Here is a 12,802-nt window from a genome sequence, read left to right as displayed (position 1 = left end):
TATCTGATATTGGGTGGGGGGGATTATGCCTTAGGGTATTAACATTGGAGTAAAAGCAGGAGTGGGGGAGTATGTGATTTGGAAGATGAAAGAAGGAATAAAGGGAAGGAAAGATTTTTGAGGCCAGATGGTAGGCCAACTTAAGAGGATCAACGGATGTTGGAGATACCGAGAAATGGCTTAGAGATAACCTCTTCCTTTGGAAAAGTGAGGAAACTAAACTCTGAGTTGAGAAGTACCTTTTTCAAGGTCATAGAATTAGTTTAGTCCTTTTGTAACCCCTAATTCACCTTTGCCCTACTCTGTGATTCTACTCTCAGTGTGCTGTAATCTTCAATTCCTAAATTAAAATTACCTAGTGGGTACTTGTTAAGTTGGTACCCTCGAGTTTATGACCACGTCCATTTGCTGCCTTCCTGCCCACTTGGACACCACAGTCTTCACTGCTCACTGTCTCTACAACCAAAGAATCATCTCTTTGGCTTTTTTTAAAAAATATTTTTAGTTTTAGATGGACACAATACCTTTATTTTATTTATTTCTCTAAGTGGTGCTGAGGATCAAATCCAGTGCCCCATACCAGGCAAAGGGTCTACCACTGAGCCACAACCCCAGCCCTCATTGGCTTTTATCACATATTTTTCCTTGTTTTTTTGGTTGTGACATCTCCCCTAGAATGTCTTGCAGTCTTGGATTTGGAATGTTATAATTATGCTTGAACTTATCTCCATTGAATTTTTAAGGAGTGCCTCTTCCACACAGTCCATTGTGGGACAGCTGTCCACATATCACATGGTGTTGCTTGTGATGAATCTTCCTTTAAAAGAATGTTCCCACTGACCAACTTAACCAAGACTGCATGAGCCATCCTTTCTTTCATGCTTGAAATTATCTTTTATGTTTTTAGACTCACAGAATAACAGATTGGCAGGGACCTTCAGTGTCATCCTAGCCAAACTCCCCTTATTTTGTAGAAGAAAAACCGTGGCCCCAGGAAGTTGGAACTTTTCCAGCACAAGGTCCTAGTGAATTAGTGCTGATTGAACAGATCTACCAGTTTCCTAATTTATGAAATGGAGATGATTCCAGCTTTGTTTATCTCAAAGTAATTTTGAGGATTAGCAAGATGAAACTTTTGAAAACTGTACATAAAATGGAAGTATTATCATTAAGGCTTTCAAGTCAAGGCAAAGCAACTCTTTGAAATTGAGTAAAAGTATGGAATGTGAGAGTAGGAACACTGGTTGTTATAGGACTTTTCATCAGATTATGAATTCCTTTATAACCAGAGATTATAGAGGTTAGTCTAACTCCTAATATTTCACATAGAGGAAAATTGAGATTGCATAGCAAGTTAGTAGCAAAGTCTAAACCCCAAATTACCAGAATTCATCCCAGCCCCTTTATTCTATTCTACATAATATGGCACCTATGCACAGCAGGAGCTGTTTCCAATCTAGCAGGCAGGCATAAGAGCAGTTACAATGCCATAGAGAAAAATCACAGTAAAATGAGAGCAGAATCCAGGAATATCCCTTATCCTTGGGGTCCCAGTTCCCAAGGGGTTCTGTGGTGTGCCCAGCACAGTGTGAAACATCTCCTTTTGGGTCTTTTTCTAAAATCAGTAGGCATTCAGGCTGGGGATGTAGCTCAATGGTGTAAGTGATTTCCCAGCATGTGTAAAGAGCGGGGTTCAATCCGTAGTACTATTAAAAAAAATAAAAATAAAGTAACATGTAGAGTAATTCATATCTGAAGCTAAAAAGCTTACTTTTCCTGATATCTTCCTTCATTTAAGCTTGTTTTAAAAATCATTTTGAAGGTGCCACAATGCTCAGGGAAGTACACAGTCAAGGCCCTTTTTGCTGTTACTGATTTCATGTTATCAATCTATGTGACTGGGGAGTTGCCAGGAAGGGCATTCCCTCAGGGGTACAGATGCAGTAGGATGGACACTGGGAATGAGTTCTGTTTGTGTCTGGCCCTAACCATATGTCTGATCCTTCCAGTGTCCTGCTTTTGGGGGAAGGTAGCAACCTGACATTGTGTTTGCCCTCATCTTATCTTGGCACCAAATAGCTTCTTGTTTGCTTGTCATGTGATTGCATGCAGTGGGGCTTTATGTGTGAAGTGTGTGCTACTTTGGAAACGTTTGAAATATCCTTAACAAAATGCTCAAAATTGTCTTTTTCTTCCTTTTTTTTTTCCTTGATGCAACAGAAAATGTCCCAAAAACAATAGAGGACGTCGACAGAAGCAAAACCTAGGTCATTTTACTTCAGATACTTCATCCAGAATGGTTTAAATTCATGACTTTTATATGTACACTGACCATGTGATGTACACTTATTATGTCTTTTTTTAAAGAATGGGAATATTTATTTCAGAGGCCTTATTTTTGGACATTTTTAGTGTAGTACTGTTGGCCTGTATTTAGAATATTCAGCTACAACAGTTTTGGACTGTTTAGAAGTCTTTGTTTTATGTTTTTAAATGCAGAAATTGATTTAACAAATTTGTACCACATGGTAATTCCAAGACTAGTTCTTTACCCATGGAATGTAATATTTTTGCAAAAATGGACCCACTTCACAAATGGTTATAAAGTCATACTCACTTCTTCTACAATAACCACAGCAAATGACCAAGCATGAACTAAAATTAAAGATGTTTACAGATTACTTTTCTTACAAAAAAAAAAATTCTAGAAGACACTGTGTTTAAATAGATATTTAAATGTTTTTGAGATTTAGTACCTGATTTTTTTAGACACTGCCTACCGCATGAACTGTAAAGCTGTGTGTGTTAGATGTGAAATATTTATAAGATGTATGGACTGGAATTTGCTTATTCCTCTCTTTGAAAAAATAATTCTCATAATTTGAAAAAGTACCTGGTAGTAATGATGCGACAGATCACTGAAAAGTAGATTTAGGTGTTGTTAAAATAGGCTTTTAACAAACAGATTGGAATAAAGCCTACACTGTCAGTGAAACTACTTTAGTACACATTCATTTTTAAACAAAATATTTGTTTTAACATGCATAAACAAATTGTACCAGTGTTTGTAAATACAATACAAAAATGATTGTTACTGATTGGTGCTCTTAAAGTGAGCTTAAAAATGACCTAAGACCTCTATCCAAATTTGTCCTGTAGTCATAGCTATATTAGTATATTGTTAGTGTTTAAAGGTCTGAAATGTGAGTAGACTGTATTGAGCTGTTTAATGTGTAGTTTAGATGCTCAAAAATATGCATGTAGAATTTAAAGAATAATGACTGAAATTATTAATTTTAATATTTGGTTTGGAAAAGCATGTTATAATATAATGTTTTCACTATATGGCCTCTTTCGGTGTGTTTATTTACAGTATTCTTTGATACTGATATATCAGTGTATAAAATAGAAAAAGTTAGTAGGAAAAGCAGATTTCAGTTCATAAAACCCCTTTGGTTTTACAAATACTGCTTGAAATTATCTAAAGACAAAAGCTTCAGCCAGTATTTGGAATTTGCTTTATTACTTGGCTTCAAGGCTTAATATTAGTAACATGGTGGCTTTAGTGAACTTTTTAAAAAAGCTTTCCTCTTCTACCCACACAGTCCTATTTGAGTCCCTTAGTCAGTCAGCAAGCATGTTTGGAACAGTCCCGGGTCCTTTGCAAGGGCTCATATTGCAGAACAGTCACGTATGGGTATTTGTCGTTATAAATACTTGACCGTTCTCCAGGGGTGGGGTTTCCAGCCCTTTCAGCAATTCTGTTGCCTGTTATTGAGCTGGCTTTGTGCTCCAGGTGTCTGAATTGATTGCAGTAGGACATCTTTCACTAAGAAATAAATAAAATGGAACAGAATGGGTCTGCTTCAAATGCTGATAAAATCCCCCAGAATCGCCTGTCAAGTATTACTGAGGATGAAGACCAAGATGCTGCTCTTACCATTGTGACTGTGCTGGACAAGGTAGCCACCATTGTGGACACTGTGCAGGCAAGCCAGAAGAGAATAGAAGAAAGACACAGGGAGATGGAAAATGCCATAAAATCTGTTCAGATTGACCTGTTGAAGCTTTCACAGTCACATAGCAATACAGGCTATGTCATTAACAAGCTGTTTGAGAAAACTCGAAAAGTCAGTGCTCACATTAAAGATGTGAAGGCCCGGGTGGAGAAGCAGCAAGTTCATGTGACAAAAGTTGAAACCAAGCAAGAGGAAATAATGAAGAAAAATAAATTCCGTGTGGTAATATTCCAGGTAAGCTTGCACTTGTGTTCAGTTTGATTTCTGTTATCTCTTATATTCTTTAATTGTCAACAGGTCATATCAGAGGTTTCCAGTGTCACATCTTAGCCATTGTATATATTAATGCGGTAGAATTCTGTATTAGAAGGGACCTCAGAACAAAACCATTTCTATGTTAACTAGTGCACTATCTATCATATCAGTATTTTGAGCTCTCAACCATTTCATGTAATGTGAACTGTGTGGCTCATAGCTTAGGCTATTTCTTCCCTTTGAAATTTAATATTGCTGAAGCTCTTTTAGTGTATTAGCCTTATTAGCATGATGCCCTCTTGTAGTCTTTGAGAATGTTAGAATTAGACCACCTAAGAGATCTCTAGTTTAAAACACCTCCTTGTTGCAAAAAAGAAGAAACTGGAAGGGATGCTTACCTAGCATGTGCAAGGCTCTGGGTTTGATCAGCTGCACAACAAAAAATGAAGAAACTGGAGTTCAGTACCCCAACAATAATCTTTTTTCTCATCATGGAGAGTCTACAAAGCCCAAAATACAAACTTTTCAGAATATATACTTGTCTATGGGAATTTTTACATTTGTCATAATAAGAAACAATATCTATTTCCTAACAATCAAGTAATCATTTTTACATTGTTATTATAATACCAAAGATACAGAAGTCACATAAACTACTATTTATCTGATTGCAAAGTCTCTTTACTTAGCTTATTTAATATAATAATACATTGAGAAGTTCCCAGAATCGTGCTCAACACTCAAAATTTTTGAAATAGGAGCATATTCATGGCAAATGCATAATGTGTACAATATATTTTTAAAACTCTTACAAATGAAAAGGAAAAGTTGGAACTCTCTTCCCACAGTTTAAAACAAAAACCAGGAAAGTCATTATCTGGCAGCTCACAAAGGATGAAATAAGTAAGAACAGAATTCATCTTTCACATATTTAAACACTGGCAGTTACTAAAACATATGCTCAGTTTAAGTGTAGGAGAAAACAACCAGTTTCATGTTCTGCTGGCAGGAGTATTAATTGATGCAACATTTTTTGAGGGCAATTCCGTGATATATATTAAAAACTTTAAAAGTACCCAAACCTTTAACTCCAAAATTTCATGTCAAAGAATTTTTTCTAAGCATGACATCAGAAATATGTGCAGGAATGTTCACCGATACATATTAAAACTATATTTTTAAGATGGATGCCTGTGTGCATAGGGGAAAAACCATAGAAGAATAAAAACAAAATGATATAGGAAGACAGTTGGATTATATTTGCAAACTACTAGGGATGTGGCCTATAACTCTGCACAGTATTCTCTATGTGTTGGTCAGTTCTCCATAGCCCTCTGTTGACTGATGAGAGTTACACTAGGTTAGTAGAGAGGTATTTTAGATCTGTTTTTAAAAGCTTGTGCTTGTAGGTTAGTTAGGGAAAAGAATAGGAAGGAAAGAGAAGGATGCTGATTTCAAAGGTGGACAGAGTGGACTATTCCATTAGCAGTCTTTACCATTTTGCTTTCCTTCCAGGTCCCTAGAGGCCCTTCTCCAGGCTGAAACTTTTTACATCACTTTCAGAGGCCAGGTCCAGGATTAAGTATGTGTAGTGAGGATCTAGATTTGATATTGAACAATGTGATAGCAGTTCTTTGATTCTCCTTCTGGGGGTATTTGTAGTAATGGGTATATCTCATCCTCTGTTTGTGCATGGCCTGCCAGGAAACACACTTGGCATCTGATATTTTTCTTGAGGACTTTAGTACAAAGCAGTGGACCAGGTGCTAGCCCAGATTTACACAACTTACAGTGAAGAGGTTTCCTAAAAGTTCTGACTGTTTGTCCATCAACATATTTCCTTTTTTTAAGTTGCTATGTTTCTGTATTCACCTGTTCATTCCCTATAACTTACTAGCAACATACTTTTTTTTTTTTGAGCCCCTATGGTTACTTAAAGGAACTGAGAGATACTAGTTTAAGGCAAATCTCATTTCTTGTAAGGTATAATATCATTAAGATTTTGTGAATTAAGTTGTTCAGAGTAAACAGTAGTTTGTCAAAAAAAAAAAAATTGCTGGAGCTAGGGCTATAGCTCAGTGACAGAGCGCTTGACTAGCAAATATGAGCACTGGGTTTCATCCTTAGCATCACATAAATACGCACGCACACACACACACACCACAAATAAAATAAAGACATACTGTCCATCTACAACTACCAGAAAAAGTTAAAAAAAAGCAACTGCCATTCTTCTATAAGCAAATAGAGAAAAGATATTGACATTTAACAATGGACCTAGAACTTGGATTCATAAATTTATTTAATGTTAGAACAGTGTATATGACATGCACATAGTTGGTTGTTATTAGTTAAAATTTTCATAATGTGTATAAATGATTATGTGGAGACATTCCCTCTACTAATATTTTCTTGGCTGTAATCTTTTGATCTCATATCTCCTATAGTTTTGTATGGCTAAGTTTCTGCCCAATCCTGAATATTGGCATTTTAAAAAATACCTGGCATTTCTTAAACAGTTACGATGTGAACACATTTTCATCATGACCCCTCTCATCCTGCAAGCTAGGAATTGTACTATATCTTCTTGAACTTGTGGTATCAGAAACATAAATGGCCAAGGGAGATATTTGACTATTCCCTTAGATTCTTATATGTTCCTAAAATCCCCTGGATAAATGGATGTTCCGTCAAATTTAGCTTACTCTGACTCTTGAGTCAAAAACATGTTACAATTTTTTTTAATCTAGACTTTTATAAACAAATATAATTGAAGATCAACTACAATCTTTGATTCTTCCCATTAACTCATGGTTTTGCTAACTCAGAATGAGTTGTAACAGAGTTTCCATAGCAACTACTTTTTCTGACTCTGCATCTGTTTTACTTTTATTTGGGGGCTGGAGGTGGGGGTACCAGGGTTTGAACCCAGAGATGCTTAACCACCAAGCTATATCCCCAGCCCTTTTTATTTTTTACTTTGAGTAAGTTACTGAGGCTAAGTTTGAATTTGTGATCCTCCTGTCTCAGCCTCTCCCAGGCCACTGGGATTACAGGCATACACCTCCGTCCCTGGCATTTTGCTTTGGTTTTAAGCCTGATTTTATACTATTTGTTGTGTAGTTGAGGAGAGGAGTGTGTGATTTCAGAGGCAAGCTATATCTGAAGTTTTCATAGCAAGATTGTGAGGGTTTTTTCCCTACCAAGCAGTAATTACTTTTCCGCTCCTTCCTTTTCTAATTATACCTTTTTTAGGCCAGACCAACCCAACCCACACTGTGTTGCTGAAGCTACTCCCTGCAGCAGGTGTCAGGAAGGAGGTGGGGGAGACTACTTTTGCTGCCTCTGATTCATCAGAGAGTTATGATACGCCCACCTCTGCTTTTTTTTTTTTTTAAGCTCATAGACACTGCAATCCTGTAGCCAAAGAATTTAATTTGAAGTAAGTATTCAAAGAAATAAGGTTCCAGGGATTCCTTCCTGACAGGCTAAGTTTTAGAATATGTGTATATGTGTTTCTAGTGTATTTATTATATATTTTTTTAAAAATTTATATTTTAGTTGTAGTTGGACACAACACCTTTCACTTGTTCATTTATTTATTTTTTATGTGGTGCTAAGGATTGATATCAGGGTCTCGCACGTGCGAGGTGAGCGTTCTACCGCTAACCATAACCCCAATCCCTCTAGTGTACTTATTATATCTTAAATTGTTTTTTGTTATTGTAGATGGACATAAAATACCTTTATTTTATTTATCCATCTTTATGTGGTGCTGAGTATCAAACTCAGTGTCTCACATGGGCCAGGCAAGCACTGTACTACTGCTTGCACAACCCAGCTCTCTCTCTCTCTCTCTCTTTTTTTTAATTGAATAGAATTAATCTCAAGTAGGAACAGTTTCTTTAGAAAACTGTCATTCATGGTGTATAAACCTCATGGTCTTTAAGTTTTGCCTGTTTATTTTTAGAAGTGATCCGTAAGTATTGAGTTGGGTTTCTTTATATCTGAGGTCTGGTCTAACTCTCAAGGCCATCCGTGTGTGTTACGTTTTCCAGTTCAATTCTCATTCTTTTGACATATCTGGCATTGTTGGTGCTGGAGGAATTGAGAGTATTGTGTGTTGCTGGTCTGGAGAAGTGGAAAAGTAGGGTCAGCTCAAACTGAAGAGGTAGAAGTAAGGAATTAGTGCACAGGTTCAGGCCTCAGATGACAAGGACCTGAATTAAGACATTGGTAGAAAAGTGTGAAGGGAGAGGGGACTAGGTGAGTTATCACACACAGTTAGTGACAGTACTTGGCAAACTGTTGAATGTGGGGCAAGAAGAGGAAACTTTGATGTGACAATTCTGAGGTTTCTGTCTTCTGTAGCACGTGGATGGTTATTGGTGCTGGGAGGTACAGGAAAAGTGCAAGTGGAGAGGATGGTGGGTGGGTGTTGATTTTTGGACTTGCTCAGTTTGAGGTGTCTGTGTTATATCCGGGTGGAGCAGTCTGATCATCGTTTAGATGGGTCTTCATCTTAGGAGAAGGGGGAAAGTGAAGATAAAGTGTGAGAAAAGGGACAACGAGTGAGAAACCTGAGAAAGGCCAATTAAAAATAATATTTTTAATTCCAATTTGTTATATGACAGTGGAATGCATTACAATTCATATTACACATTATAGAGCACAGTTTTTCGTATCTCTGGTTGTATACAAAGTATATTCGTACCATTCATGTCTTTATACATGTGTTTTGGATAATGATGTCCATCTCATCCCACCATCATTTCTAACCTCATGCCTCCCCCCACACCCCTCTGCCCTCCCATGCACACCCCCCTCCCTACCCCACTATGAATACACCTCCTTATATCAGAGAAAACATTTGGCATTTGGTTTTTTGGGATTGGCTAATTTCACTTAGCATTATATTCTCCAACTCCATCCATTTACCTGCAAATGCTGTGATTTTATTCTCTTTTATTGCTGAGTAATATTCCATTGTGTGTATATAGCACATTTTTTTAATCCATTCACCTACTGAAGGGCATCTAGGTTGGTTCCACAGTTTAGCTATTGTGAATTGTGCTGCTGTAAACATTGATGTGGCTGTGTCCCTGGTAATGCTGTTTTTAAGTCCTTTGGGTATAGACTGAGGGGAAGGATAGCTGGGTCAAATTGTGGTTCCATTCCCAGTTTTCCAAGGAATCTCCATACTGCTTTCCATATTGGCTGCACCAGTTTGCAGTCCACCAGCAATGTATGAGTGAGCCTTTTCTCTCACATCCTCGACAACACTTATTGTTGTTTGTATTCTTAATAGCTGCCATTCTGACTGGAGTGAGATGAAATCTTAGAGTAGTTTTGATTTTCATTTCTCTAATTGCTACAGATATTGAACATTTTTCACATATTTGTTGATTGATTTATCATCTTCTGAGAATTGTCTGTTCAGGTCCTTGGCCATTTATTTTGGGCTATTTGTGTTTTGGGTGTTTAGCTTTTTGAGTTCTTTGTATACCCTAGAGATTAGTGCTCTATCTGATGTGTGCAGGGTAAAAATTTGCTCCCAAGATGTAGGCTCTTTATTCACCTTACTAATTATTTCTTTTGCTGAGAAGAAACTTTTTAGTTTGAATCCATCCCATTTATTGATTCTTGATTTTAATTCTTGCACTATAGGAGTCTATTTTAAGGAGCAGCAGAGAAAGGATTATGGAGGAGGTCTGCAGGTTGACCATAGGTAAGAGTTTTTTTACTACAAATGAAGCACTAATATGCTTTGTTTTTTTCTGTCCTTCAGGAAGAGATTCGGTGTCCAACATCTCTGTCTATTGTTAAAGACAGAAACCTAACTGAGAATCAGGAGGAGGAAGATGAAGCCTTTGATCCCCCAATAGATCTCTCTTCGGATGAAGAATATTATGTTGAAGAAAGCAGATCTGCCAGGCTTAGAAAGTCAGGCATGGAGCGCATTGATAACATCAAAAAGGCATTTTCCAAAGAAAACATGCAGAAGACACGACAGAATTTTGACAAGAAAGTGAACAGAATTAGAACTAGAATAGTGACTCCAGAGAGGCGAGAAAGGTTAAGGCAGTCGGGGGAGAGGTTGAGGCAGTCAGGGGAGAGGCTGAAACAGTCAGGGGAGAGATTTAAGAAGTCTATTTCTAATGCTGCTCCCTCAAAGGAAGCTTTTAAGATGCGTAGCCTGAGGAAAGCAAAGGACCCCACAGTGACCCAAGGTCTGGATGGGGACAGGGAGATGGGTGTGGATATCATTGCAGGGAGCCCATCTCTGGGCCCTGTCCATGAGCTGCACACTGATGAGCCCAGTGACACAGAACAGGAGGCCACCAGGGTGGGGTATGCTCCCCGAGAAGGCGGGGACATCCCAACCCCAGAGCCTTTAAAGGTTACTTTTAAACCTCAAGTGAGAGTGGAGGATGATGAGTCTCTTTTGTTAGATTTAAAGCAGTCTTCATAAAGAAGAATTCAGAGTCAGTCTACTCTCCTTAATCATGCATTTTTAGTTTGAATAGTTATTTATTTTTATGCTGTGTAGGAAAAAAAATGGTAGGGCTATTTCATTTCTTATGTTTAAAATCTTGAAGATCATATAAATGTTGCATACTTTTGTTTGTTACTTCCTTGGGAATTCTGTTTCCCCTGAGCCTGTATGATTCCAGCAGCTTTTTCTCTTACATCATTCTTTCTCATGGCAGTGGTGGCTTTTTAAGTTTAACCTTTCTCTTGGACATCAGGAAAGTGGTTGCCTAACTCAGGCCAGGTAGATGTTTGGGCATCCAAAATAAATGAAGGACAAATTTGTGCCCATCATTTCCTAGTGAATTCTAAATTTTGGTCTAGATTAATGTTGTAGCCAGTCTCAAAGGGGAGACTATAACTAATCCAGATGTTTGAATCAACAGGTTATTTTGTAAGTAAAGAGTCACACCCCTTTTTGAAGCTTTTGCGTTAAAAAAAATTGAAGTTCTGAACTGGAATATTTGGTTTTAGTGTCATAGCTTTATTAATGGTGAGACACCTGGTGAGTCATCTGCTGAATCTCATTGATAGACATGGAAAGGGTTTGTCTGTCCTACTCTTCTCAGAGGGCTGTTGTGAGATCAGGGGAAATGTTACACATTCTAGGGAAACAAGAAACACATCCAGAGAAATAGAAACCACACTCTTCCCTCAAAACCAGAATCAAATACTTAGACCTTCTGAAGAAGCCCTGAGCACCAGGCACTGCAGGCCTCGGTTGGACAGAAAGTAAAGTTGGTCTTCAGGAGTCTTCACAGAATCAAGAGTGAAAAATAAATGACCATTTTTTTTTTTTTTCACCAAAGACCTAAACAAAACTTTGGGTTTTAGGTGGGTCTTATAATGTTCCCCGGAAAATCCTTTTCTAATTTTTTTTGGATTTAGATCTGTGGTGGACTGTAGCAGCACCCCCACCACCCCTGTTCTGGGGATCCAACCCAGAGCACTCACGTACGCCAGGCAAGTGCTCTACCATGGAACCACATCCCCAGCTCATACAGCAACTTTGGTATGAAGAGCATGAGATGTAAGAATGTGGCTCTGTTGTCAAGTGGCCTTTCTAAAGTCAGCTGTGATGCAGTGGATTTGGAAATGACCTCCAAGATTTCTGTTTCCCAGAGTGAGCCCTTCAGGGCCCAGCTGTCTAAAACGGGTTTACAGGCGTTCATCATAGCTGCTTTGGGGAAACCAGATTCCACTTAGCTGTTAGCTTTAGATCTGTGTAGTCAGAAAGTTAGCTTTTTTTGCTAAAGAAAGAAAGGGTCATCTGGTTCTGTACTTACAGCATTTTAAAACTTCTGCTTTTTTTTTTTTTTTTGTTGTTATGAAAGAAATGATGAAATTGTTAGAATTTGAAGAGTTTGACAATAATTGGCTATACTAATTTCCCTCACTCAGATCACTTTTAGATAATCATGTAGAGTTAAAAATAATAAACATAGACATGTACACACAGGCACACACAAATCAGCCTTAAAATATTTGACTCAGTTACCCAGATGTTTGAGTTTGGGAGTTTGATTCAGCATGATTTCTCTTCATTCTGCCTGAATACATAAAATCATAAATTGTTCATCTCATTATCTTTTTATATTGAAAACTAAAGTATATACAACATTGAATAAAACTTTGAAAGAACAAATCTGAAAACATTTTTATTACAGCTTAAAAGGAGCTTGGATGCCTTAATCATACATTTTCTTAAGAGCCATAATAAATTTGAATTTGAAAAGACATACTGCAAAGTTTGTTGTCAGTGTCCTAGTTATATTTTTTACTAATCAAACAACAACATGCAAACAAAGTCTGATGTAGTAACCTTGTTGTAGCATGTACGTTTCTAAGGAAGAATGTAAAGAAGTTAATGTAAAGCAGTGGCAAGTTTTTTTCTATCACTAGGTAGAATATTTATCAGTTGGGTTAAAACAATTTTTTTTTTTGTAAATGTTACTGTCAGGGAATTTTGCTTACTGACCATTATATAAGCAGACTTG

The 12,802-nt window shown here is 37.5% G+C and overlaps 2 protein-coding genes across 2 annotated transcripts in view; both read left to right on the top strand.

Moving 5' to 3' along the window:
- Tmeff1 (transmembrane protein with EGF like and two follistatin like domains 1) overlaps nt 1-3,306 on the top strand; it is a 92,338-nt gene extending 89,032 nt beyond the window's left edge. Inside the window, exon 10 of the mRNA XM_076845750.2 lies at nt 2,221-3,306. Coding sequence (XP_076701865.1) covers nt 2,221-2,305 — 85 coding nt within the window. The 3' untranslated portion in view covers nt 2,306-3,306. The remainder of the gene's footprint in view (nt 1-2,220) is intronic.
- A 427-nt stretch (nt 3,307-3,733) lies between these two features.
- Cavin4 (caveolae associated protein 4) lies at nt 3,734-12,471 on the top strand. Its single transcript, XM_076843245.2, has 2 exons — nt 3,734-4,253; nt 10,063-12,471. The coding sequence occupies exons 1-2, from the start codon at nt 3,846-3,848 to the stop codon at nt 10,744-10,746; spliced, it is 1,092 nt and encodes a 363-aa protein (XP_076699360.2). The 5' UTR covers nt 3,734-3,845; the 3' UTR covers nt 10,747-12,471.
- The last annotated feature ends 331 nt before the right edge of the window (nt 12,472-12,802 follow it).

The sequence above is a fragment of the Callospermophilus lateralis genome, chromosome 2, assembly GCF_048772815.1.
Source record: "Callospermophilus lateralis isolate mCalLat2 chromosome 2, mCalLat2.hap1, whole genome shotgun sequence".
In the NCBI taxonomy this organism is placed as follows: Eukaryota; Metazoa; Chordata; class Mammalia; order Rodentia; family Sciuridae; genus Callospermophilus; species Callospermophilus lateralis.
The sequence above is the reverse complement of the archived record's forward strand: the minus strand, read 5'-3'. Positions and strand labels throughout refer to the sequence as shown.

Excerpts from the sequence above, each read along its gene's own strand:
- Cavin4 (XM_076843245.2), top strand. The coding sequence starts at position 3,846 with ATGGAACAGAATGGGTCTGCTTCAAATGCTGATAAAATCCCCCAGAAT. Across the intron at positions 4,254-10,062 it reads TCCGTGTGGTAATATTCCAG|GAAGAGATTCGGTGTCCAAC; the intron begins GTAAGCTTGCAC and ends TCTGTCCTTCAG.